The sequence below is a fragment of the Mytilus galloprovincialis genome, chromosome 6, assembly GCF_965363235.1.
Source record: "Mytilus galloprovincialis chromosome 6, xbMytGall1.hap1.1, whole genome shotgun sequence".
Lineage (NCBI taxonomy): Eukaryota > Metazoa > Mollusca > Bivalvia > Mytilida > Mytilidae > Mytilus > Mytilus galloprovincialis.
This window is the reverse complement of record NC_134843.1, coordinates 29,114,025-29,124,935: the sequence shown is the minus strand read 5'-3', so window position 1 is coordinate 29,124,935 and position 10,911 is coordinate 29,114,025. Positions and strand designations below refer to the sequence as shown.

General features: G+C 31.6%; 2 protein-coding genes across 2 annotated transcripts; both read right to left on the bottom strand.

The window, feature by feature from the left end:
* Positions 1-538: 538 nt before the first annotated feature.
* On the bottom strand, positions 539-4,992 carry LOC143079317 (uncharacterized). The gene is made up of 6 exons (XM_076254578.1): positions 4,772-4,992; positions 3,974-4,194; positions 3,365-3,583; positions 2,435-2,722; positions 1,438-1,722; positions 539-678 (listed from the first exon to the last, which is right to left on the bottom strand). The coding sequence occupies exons 1-5, from the start codon at positions 4,836-4,838 to the stop codon at positions 1,525-1,527; spliced, it is 993 nt and encodes a 330-aa protein (XP_076110693.1). The 5' UTR covers positions 4,839-4,992; the 3' UTR covers positions 539-678; positions 1,438-1,524.
* LOC143078560 (uncharacterized) lies at positions 4,886-9,148 on the bottom strand. The gene is made up of 5 exons (XM_076253420.1): positions 8,794-9,148; positions 7,899-7,990; positions 7,153-7,254; positions 6,186-6,260; positions 4,886-5,449 (listed from the first exon to the last, which is right to left on the bottom strand). Exons 1-5 carry the CDS (start codon positions 9,146-9,148, stop codon positions 4,886-4,888), a joined length of 1,188 nt encoding a protein of 395 aa, XP_076109535.1.
* Between the last annotated feature and the right edge of the window lie 1,763 nt (positions 9,149-10,911).

The window sequence follows — 10,911 nt, the reverse complement described above, 5'->3', positions numbered from 1 at the left end:
TACTCCACTGTCCCATGTTAGGGAGTAAATTAAATAGTGCCAAACAAACTTATTTGAATCTTAAACCTGCTAACCCACATGAAGGAAACGGTTTGCAGAAAGTCATAAATAATATTTGGACACTATATTCTATCTTGGAGCAAACTAAAAAATTTGTGAAATTTTTTTCAACATAATCACAAAAAATAATACTTGAATCACATATATCAAGTTATGGTCTATTGACTGCTTATAGATATCAATAGAAAATCAGTGTTTGGAGATCTTAATCATGATTAGGAAATTATAAAAAGAAAGGATAAGAAAATAGTAACTTAACAAGCATTCTAAGAGTATTGCAAAGACTCTGATGGGCATTGCTCATCATTGAAGGCCATATAGTGACCTAAAACCGTTAATTTATGTGTCATTTGGTCTCTTTATTGATAGTTGTCTCATTGGCTATCATACCACATCTTCTATTTTCATATTCCTGTTGCGGGGAATTATAAAAATAATATTTATCTTTTTACCTGTGCCAACTTGGTATGCCTTCCATGCAGTAATGCCATGTGCGCTAAATGTGAAGTTACTATAGGTTGATATTGCAGGTATAGCGGTGTACTTGGTTTTCCTACACTCAGTTCCTTCTATGACACGAACTATGTACTTTACATTTTTTGCTGACTTGTCTATTGCCTGTAAATAAAGTGAAATTATTGTAAATGCTTATAAGAAGAAAAACAACTAGAGTAGATTAGAACTGTTGGCTTTTTTGGTTGTAAACCTTTATTTAAATTATAAAAACATCAAATCATAATAGATATAAAATCATAACAAAAAAGAGCTTACAATGAAGTATCTGGTTTTTTTTCCCATTGTTTAAGGCCTTGCAGTGACCTATAATTGATAAATTCTATGTCATATGGTCTCCAGTGGAGATTAGTATCAGGCACAATTATACTAATCCTTGTTTTTATATTTATATAGAGTAAAAAAGTAACTTTAGCTGTCCTATAACTGGTTCTAATTCCTTCAGTTATTATATCCAAATTAGTTATTGTTGTTGCTCACTGGTTTCCACATAATTTTAATCTTTTTAAAGCTGCACTCATGCTATTCTGGATCATTTATAATAAACCTTGTTAATTGTTTTGCTTGGCACTGACATTGTTAGACTAATAAATTATTGTGTGCATTTGTTATTGCAAATTTTGAAGAATTAATGAAATTGTGAGATAAATTACTGCCATATTTGCAAATGGTGCATACAGATTAATTTTTAAAATATCAGAATGAGAGTTCTTGTTATTTCTATAATCAAGCAGTCTAACAATTCCAATTAATGACCATTAATAAAAACCTCGCAATAATTTCTGAATTTCAAAGTACATTTACAGCTGTAACCTAGGGATGTTTAAGACATGAAACTGATTGGGTTTTTAAAATTATCTGTACCTTTTTCATTGATTGTGCTGTAAGTACATCATGACCCTGGTTTACATATCTTCTTATAGAAGATTTGATGGTTGCAGCAGTGCGGTCTTATGGTCCCTTCCCATTCTGGGATTCACAGAAGTCATATGACAGGGTAAGACCTGAATGGAATAAGAATGAAAGCATCTCTGTTGACTTGTAACAACCAGCATTGTCAGACCATACATGAAACTTTATGTCATTGGTGTTAATTTCTCTAATTTTATCCATTACATCTTGGATAATACTGGCTGTTACTTGGCTGTCCTGTTAAAAGAATGTAAACAAAATAAATCACAACTTTTAAACTGCTTTATAAAATATCCATTTCCTAAGCATAATTGATCAACTACAACTAAAATTAGAGCACAGATACTAAATTGTTTTCAGAAGAAAGTATCATATCAAGTATATGGATAGGTATTCAAACACAATTTTGTTTAGGGTAGTCATACATGTACATACACTATTTGATTAATGATACCAAAGGTTAATCCAAAGATGTTCATTCGTTTGTCTTTTATTCTTAGTGTATAAAAATGCATTATGAAAATGGATAATACATATCTCACAGCAACATCAGTGTACAGACCACATTTAATCTCGCCAATGGCACAATTAAATTTATTAGCCTATTGATGTCTTTACCTTATTTTCTTTATGTGATATTCTTACTCATTGTCATGGTATGGTTCCTCTTACACATTTAAAAAAATATTTTACAAGTTGTCTGCTAGGCCTATTACACCATCTTCAACTTGCTTTATTGTGTGCCATTCATATTTATTATAATTTAAACTATGTTATATGTTGAGATGTTGTCTCGTGTACGTTTACCCTCTATTCTTTTTTTTTGTTATAGATGAATTTTGCAACAACCTACTAGCCCTACCATATATTGTTCAATATTTCATCTTTACAGTAAAAAATAATTATTTGTACATAAAAATTATAGCTTATTCATATAAAAATATCTAACCTGGGATATTTGGGTTGCAAACAAATGAACAAACCCAAGGCTACCAATGCTTCCATCATCTTTCCTACAGAAGGCTATAGATATGTGCCATGGTATTCCTCTCTTTCCGAACCAATCACATTGATCTTCACGAAACTTTCGTGGTAAAAACTTCATAGCCCAGTCACATACCAGTAAAACTTCATCTGAAGGCATGGTTTCAAAAAGATGAGTTTTTGCTAAGTCTTGGTTTTTACATCTTATTATGTGTTTTTTCAGGCTGAAAATACTCTTTGTTGCTTGTTGTACCTAAAAATGAAGATCAATTCATAAAATATATTTTTATTAAGTTTTATTCTAAATTTAGGTATGACCTGTTAGGTAATATTTTGTTCTAATCTCTGATGTCAGTTTTCTAAAATGTATGCTTTTTCATTGGTCTTTTCTTAGGGGAATAATTAAAGCAGTGTAAATATAAATTACAGACTTTCCTGTTGCAACTCAATTAGCCTAGTGACGATTCATTCACACTTAAAAATAGAATACTCTCTGATAAAACATATCCTGAATTAGTTAATTCTTTTTATTTAATTCATAAGTTAATACAAAAATAATTGAATATTAAACAGTTGCTCTTTCTTTCTAGTCCAGTACATATATTTTGTAATGGAAATTTTATGCAGAATGATAGCCAGTAAAATACCGGTAGGAAGATTGGGCATCAGGTAACAAATCGAAAAAGAAAGTATTGCATTTGGGAAACATATATATGGAGGAAATATTTGTTAATTCAAAGAAAGTAATAAGCTTGATTACATCTCATAGCAAGCTGAATTAACAGCAAGCAACAATAATAGATAAGGGTAATTAATTTCCTTGAACAATCATATGTAAATGTAATCAAACTTTTTTACATTTACAAGTGGTCATATAAATAATATAATAAGTTACCCTGAAATTGAGGTCATTCATCTCATCCTCTTTTCCATCTAGTGAGGAAGTAACAAAGATCTTTTGTAATGCAGCAATGGTCTCTTTCAACTGTTCACAGCTTTCACAGACCATCTGGTGATTGTGAGAACATTGTTCTGTAAATGCCTCATCTTTTTCGTCACTGAGGGCATACAACATACAGTGATCTGCTACTTCTCTTCCCTTTGAAATATGAATCTGAAAATATTATAAATTAATGTGAAGGTATATAAAATAACATATGAACTACACTTGTTCCAATTTCATTGGCCTAATACTAGTGGTTTGCAAATACATTTAAACTGGATCTCATCACAAACTATGCCATCAATGCTGGAAATAGCATGCATATGAGTTGCTATTTTATTATTTCTAGGCAAGACAAAAATCAAGGAATTATTTAATCTAAATCAAGTTTATGTAATGGATGAATGCAAATCTTCATTAAAAAATCTATAATTTTTTGGCACCCCAACGATTTCGAAACTGAAAAAATTCAAAAACCTAAAAACTAATGGCAATTTCTAATTTATCACATAAAATGGACTTATTTATCCTTTAAAAGTGTCCAAATTTAGTCTGACAAACCTTATAGTCAGTCCTTAAATACTGCTTTGATTGTAAGAACAGTGCCTGGAAACTTTTGTGGTCATCTGGTGATATAGCGTCGTAGGTCAGCAATTTGTCTAAGACATCTTGAAAGGTAATGAAGGCACGTCCTCCTTCTGCTACAAAATAGTCCAGTCCTTCAAGGCTTTTTCTGACTTTAGCACCACACTGGGCAAGTATTTTAAACATGGTACTGTCACCTATTTAATAAAAGTAACATTTAGTTTAGATTGATTGATTATTGTTTAAATGTCCAAGTAGCACAATTAGATTTGATCCATTTTATAATTCATTCATACCTTTTTTCAATATTCAATATTATTAGTCAATATGTATTATACAAGGATAACCAGTCCTTCATCTTTCATCTGATACTTTTTAAATATCTTCTACACATAAATTTAAAATCATGTTAATTTTAAATTTACACCTATGCAAAGAAACTAATTGGTTTTAAATATGTATTTCTTTCAAGTATGTGTTTTTTCAACCGGTGCTAATTCAGGTGGTGTTGCATTTGACAAAGTCTATCAAAATTATTTTTGCATAGATTTCCAGCCAAGAAAGTGCTATTAGCCATCTTAAACCTGTACCTTGTTGAAGGTGTCATTGTCACTTTGAGATGTCAGAAGAACAAATATTAAAATGCACTGTCGTATGCTTTTTGTTTTTATGTGTGTTTTTTTTTTTTAGATTTTGTGTCATGGTTAGACACCCCATATGATATCCTTTAATTTGTGTATTTTTCTATACATATATATCTTTATTTGGCCTTACCTAAAAGTGAAATTTCATTTTCCTGACAGTATGCTTTGTACTGCTGTATTATGTCTGCTGAACCCATGCAACGTACAACGTTAGGTAAATTGTGGACTGTTCCATCTGAAAACTTCAGTTTTTTTCCCCAAAAGGTAGATCACGGACAACATGACTGGATGTAATGAAATCTAAGAATGCGTCTAATCTTTCAGGATCTAATTTTTGTCGATGCAATTGTTTCTCAGGAATTGGAAGTGCTGGCCCAATTTTCTTTGAATGACTGAGAGCAGCATAGTAGCGATGAGATGTTATTTCTGGTAGTAGAGACAGTAAGTCCTTGAAGGACATTCTTGAGGCAAGAACTGAAAGAACTTGTCTACCTTGTTGCCAGGATTCTGCTTTTCTGTATGAAGTGACAATATCTTTGTACTCTGTATGACTAGTTCTGTATTCTACATTTAACTGCTTGGGACATTTTATGTCATCAATTACTTCATCAACATCATTTGGAAATAAAATTTCTATTATCAATTTCATAATCTCATCAAATCTTTCTTTGTAGGTGTTTCTTGTTTTAAATGTGTAGGACTGCCATGTTTTTCTTTCTTTTTCTGAGAATTCCTGCAATCTGACAGATGACAGGAAATCATTCAAAGATGTCAAGTAGCTGCAACGTTCATAACTTCTGACTGATTGCTGCAAAGAAGTATAAAACTGATAACAATTAAATAAAGGAGGAATGGGCCCAAGGGTCATAGATGATTCCCCTGCTTGCATGTAACATTTTAAAGGGACACAACTTGCCACTAGACATTATGCAGGCAGCGGGAAAGAATTATGTTTTATGTTCATAATCAATCTTGCATAAATAAAATCAACTGAACATTCTAATGCAACAACATTTGTAACGTTCATTTTGATTGGATAACGTCATTAATTTACATTGCATCAATTGACAATTGATGCTATGGGACGTTCGCCCAAGCGCAGATGGCATATGACAAATTTTGAATACATATTTTAACGTTGATTTCTGACAGTTTCATTAGAATGGAGATAACAATATTGCATTTTAAGCTCTGACGGCATCAATTTAGGATTTGATGGTCGCAAATACCCGTTTACTGTCTCCGCTAACGCGTCGCCAGTAAACTTAATTTGCGACCATCAAATCCCCAATTGATGCCGTCTGAGCTTAAAATACAATACAGTTATCTCCTAAATGTAATGCTTATATGTTTTGATTGTTCTTCTTTTAATTCTGTTTCCTTTTAATTTCTGGTAATTGTGCCTAAAATATAGGATTCATTTCTTTTGAATGCAGCTTTAATTTCTGTTTTTGAGTTGTCACATTGATCATGTTAAAGTGTTAATGATGTAAACTTTTATCAATGTAATGTGATAGAATACTTTTTTTGGAGATTTTACTTACTTGTGACTGGGATAAATAATTTTGACTTCCTGACTCTTCTGATGTAACTGTATATTCGGATGCTGAAATTTCAATCTGAAAAATAATGATGTATTTTGTTTACATTTTTTGAAATCCTGAATGTGCTAAATGCATTAACACATTTTTAGTTTTTAAACATAATTAATTACTATAGAAACAAAATATATTTTTTTAAAATATTATGGTCTGTATACAGTATCTTATTTTTGCACTAAACTATATTCTAACCTTGTTTTAAGTAAAACAGTTTTTACCACCGACAAATATATATTTTGTTTTGGTACGTAAGACAGAGACACAGACACATGTACTAGTATATAATACATAAACCTGTTTATAAAATCTTTACATTTAAACATCAAACATCGAACATCAACAAAAAAAGTAACGTCAGAAAAACAAATGCAAATATATACTTTAGTTAAAATTAAATGTATTTCTTAGCAAAATGAACAATTTCTATGTGCTTTTATTTTGCACTTTTATCAATTGAGAAGGTAATTTTAATTTTAATTTTGTAATTCAAAATCATTGCAAAAAGGGACAGATTTATAAAGGAGGGGATGCTAGTTTTCCTCGTTGCATTGTTTTACAATTGTCTTTTGGAGGCCTTTTGTAGCTGACTCTGTGATTTATGGTTTTTTCTTATTGTTGAAGACATAAGAATGACCATTAGCTATTTACTTCAATGCCTTTGGTCTCTGGTGGAGATTTGACTTGTTGGCTATTAATTTTATACCACATCTTCTTGTTTTTGTATGAATTGTGCCCAAAAAATTATAAATATGTTGTTCTTGTCTTGAAATAATGCAAATGATGACTAAAATATCCTTTACCTTGTTATAATTGTCTAATATTTTAGGGTCACAACCCCCCCCCCCTAACCACCCCCAAATAAAAACTAAAAAAAATAAATTATATCAAAAATGACACTAGCTGTGCTTACAAGATTATCGCAAATATTTTCTTTTTCTGTTAACACATCCAACTGGTCAGTCTCCATGAGATATGTTTCATCATCTGTATCTAATTTTGTGCATTGCTGAATCTGTTTAATACAAATATAAAGTCTATTGATAAGAAATGTATTGGTTATTCAATACTTTTTGGTACATCCTGTCAACATTTATTATCTTTCTTGGACTGCTTTAAATTTAGATTTTATTAACCAGGGCCCTTTATAGCCTTTCCATTCTTAAAGAATTGTTTTCATTGCAAACCCATACAGTAACCTGCATTTGTTCATATCTGTGTTCTTTGGTGGGTAGCTGTCTCATTGCCCATCATTCAACATCTCTATGTAGAATGTATATTGAACAAACATACAGTCAATTAGGCATAAATATATATGCTAACCACCAATATCTTAACACGTTATGGTGCAATGTGTCTGTGGTACACAAAATTATTCATCTAGTGATACTGGTGTCAGACAGGTTTACCATGTTTACAAAGTAAAAAGTCGGACTCTTTTTTTTATCATTTTTTTGTTCCAGTAAATTAGGTAAAGAGTTTATTGACCCTATATGGAATTTGTATAAAGTGTATAATTAGTTAAGCAGTTAGGGTTGGTATGCATTGGATTTTTTTTTATTCATATGTATGTTTAAAGAGCTTGCTGTACATGAAATTTTAGATAAATTCACAGACACATGTACTCTGATTGTTAAAACAATATTTTGTTTGCCTTACCTGGTCATCTTCACACTTTCCTTGATCAAGACTTTCAGCTTCTATCTCTGTGGACTGCTTGGAAATTTTAATAAGGCAGCTAGTGCATGCAGCTGAAAAAAAGAAGCATTGACTTGACATAGGCTGTATTGATCATTTTGAAATGTGCATCTTAAGATATTTTTTGAAAGGGCATATGGGTTGTTTAAATATTTTGGATTTTTTTCTGATATGTGGGTTCAATCATTCCTGAAAACTTACATAATACATGTACATGAGTATGGTTAATTAATAGAAACTTTACAGCAATGGTTATGTTTATATTGAGATTGAAGAGATCAACACATAGTTTTTACAAACATTTTACATGTAACAGAAAAGATCAACATATTCATGTCTATGACCTATTGACATGTAAATTGCACCCCACTGATATATAGTTTTATATAAACAGAAATCAGTACCTCAAGTGTAGGATTCCTCCCCTTATTAGGAAGCTTCCATTCGATTTTTAAAGGGATAAAGGATCATTTAAAAAAAAAAGGCAGGACAAGAGCATCAGAAGTTTTGAGGGAAAAAAAGATGAGCAACTTTGTCCACAAAATGGCAGGATGACAAATAATGTAAAAAAAAGTCAGAATAAAATCATTGAAAGAATAAAACAATACCCAATATCTAGTCAGGGTGAAAAATAAAACGGCAAGAAAGAGATAATCTCAGATTATAACTAAAAAAAGTACAGGACCCCCCCCCCCCCCCCCATTAAAATTTCAAATGGTAGCTAAAAGGGTCTCTTTTGTATTTCTAGAGTGTTATTTAAGAAAGTATTGAACAAATGTAAACTATACCAGGCAATTGGAAAGAAAAAAAAAATTAAACAGTCATAATAAATATATCAATTTAGTTTTTAACTTACGTGTTCCAATAGGAAGTGTGAGGCCATAACACTTCTGAATCTTTTCTACATCAGAGATGGTGATATTGCGGCTAGGCTTTGGCTTTTTTACACCAACAACAGAGTGTGATGCTACTGGAGGATGTGCACTAATCAAAGTAGGAAGCTGACATACTTTTCTCCTTCTCAAATCAGAGTTTCTTTTCAATAATTGGTTGAAATGGGTTGAGCATATATAAAAATCAGTAAAATTCTTTGGCAAAAGACCAGATTCAGTTAAAATTATATTTTTGTCATTGAAGTCACATGTGTTGATATCAGTAACATCATCAGAACACTCATCTGTAGTGCAGTTTGTGTTAAAATTGCAAACCATTTCGTGTGTCTGCTGCTGGAGCTACTGTTACCTGTTACCTGTTACCTAGTCTTTATCTTCCTCCTCTAGCAGGAGCTTCGCTTCTATAGCGTAATTCCAATTTGCACCCTTATTTGCACCCTAACCCTTACACACGGGGCACTCATAAAATCAGTATACGTAGGTAGTTATTATAATAATTTATATAACAGTAACATATATACAGCATGCGGACTAATCCATCACCATGTAAACGTAGTTAACTATATATATATACTCAGTCCAATCGTTCATAGCTGGATCACTATTATATCTCCATATAACGTAGTGTTATAGTCTATAATTAAAACACTCCTGCCCTCGCAATAGCATTTACTGTTCAAAACGCTGTCCTTGGTATCTTTAAAATCTAAAAAACGTTTCACTGTTCATTTGGTAAGCAATTATTCCATATAAAACACGCTAATAAAATATTTAAAATCTAAAACCACTTGATATTTTACAAGCCTTGGATACGAGTTTTCAGTTCAAACACTATCCATCTCTCAATATTGCAGAATAAATCCTGACACAATCCAGTAAATGCGAATCAAATTTACTCAGACATTAAAAGTAAACGTTTGTGATATAGTTTGTAACACAGACCTCTGGTTAATGTCTCTATACGGACCTGTTCCTTGTAGGTAAGAAAATGATATGATGTACAGTCTATAATTAGATGTAAAAGATTCTCCTTGTCATCAAGTAGTTCTTGAATTAGCAAAGGTGGCTTATTACAATCTACGAGAAGAGATTTCAACTCTTGCATAAAGCGATTTCTTATGCTTGACAGTTTTTCACATTTAAGTATAAAGTGAGTCATATCTTCTGGTTCAATGTTACATAATGGACAGATTGCTGAGATACAGTTTTTTGAAAATCTAGACCTCTGATACTGAAGAATCATTATTCCGGTGGCAATTTTAACTTTAATTGCAGCCATATTAACAGAGTACGGGTCAGTCCCACTGCTTTTCCAAATATTATGCACAGTTCCTATGTCGGAATCATTAAAATTAATATATTTCAAGGATGACTTTTCTTTAGCTTCCTTCTTTAAATTTTGTAATAAATGATTATTTATACAGTTATTCACAAGTCTATTCCAGCTTATTTTTGATGGTGGATTCTCAATGATATCATAAGGCGATGGCAATCCATAAATTACAGTTAAATTGTGTAGTTTTGTAAACCAACTTCCAGATTTTTCATCTTTCATAGCCAATTGTCTAAAAGCAATTTCTCTTTCAACAGATTTATCATTTCTAATTATATTTCCAAATGTTTTCAGAATTTTCTTATGAATTTCTCCCTCTATAGGAATACGCCCTAATAATAGTAAAGTTGCAGCTATTGATGTGCGTTTAGGCAAGTGCTGAATTTGCTTTAATAATTGTCTAAAGAATAGTTCCATCTTTTGTATATCTGTATTTGAGAGCAATATGACATCTAAACCATATAGTAGTCTAGGTATAACATATATTTGAATCAAGTGTACAGAAACTTTTGGATTTACTCCATTCAAACCGTGTAACCCAGCACCCATAAGAGAGTATACAGTTTTCCTTGCCGTAGTAATACGCTTGTTCACAACTTCTTTAACCCCAGCATTTTTAGTTATATTTCTATCTATTCCAAGGTGAACTGCAGATTCAGAAAGTGTTACTGATTTTCCATTCAAAGACCAAGATTTTGGCAATTTATCGTTATATACTAATATAGTAGATTTTTGCTCACTGAGTAGA

Coding starts and splice junctions, on each gene's coding strand:
- LOC143078560 (XM_076253420.1), bottom strand. CDS start 9,148: ATGGTTTGCAATTTTAACACAAACTGCACTACAGATGAGTGTTCTGAT. Junction 7,991..8,793: donor CACACTTCCTATTGGAACAC/GTAAGTTAAAAA, acceptor TCTTTTTTTCAG/CTGCATGCACTAGCTGCCTT. Junction 5,450..6,185: donor ATTATTTATCCCAGTCACAA/GTAAGTAAAATC, acceptor ACTTCTTTGCAG/CAATCAGTCAGAAGTTATGA.
- LOC143079317 (XM_076254578.1), bottom strand. CDS start 4,838: ATGGGTTCAGCAGACATAATACAGCAGTACAAAGCATACTGTCAGGAA. Junction 4,195..4,771: donor AAATGAAATTTCACTTTTAG/GTAAGGCCAAAT, acceptor TTTATTAAATAG/GTGACAGTACCATGTTTAAA. Junction 3,584..3,973: donor ATTTAAGGACTGACTATAAG/GTTTGTCAGACT, acceptor TAATATTTTCAG/ATTCATATTTCAAAGGGAAG.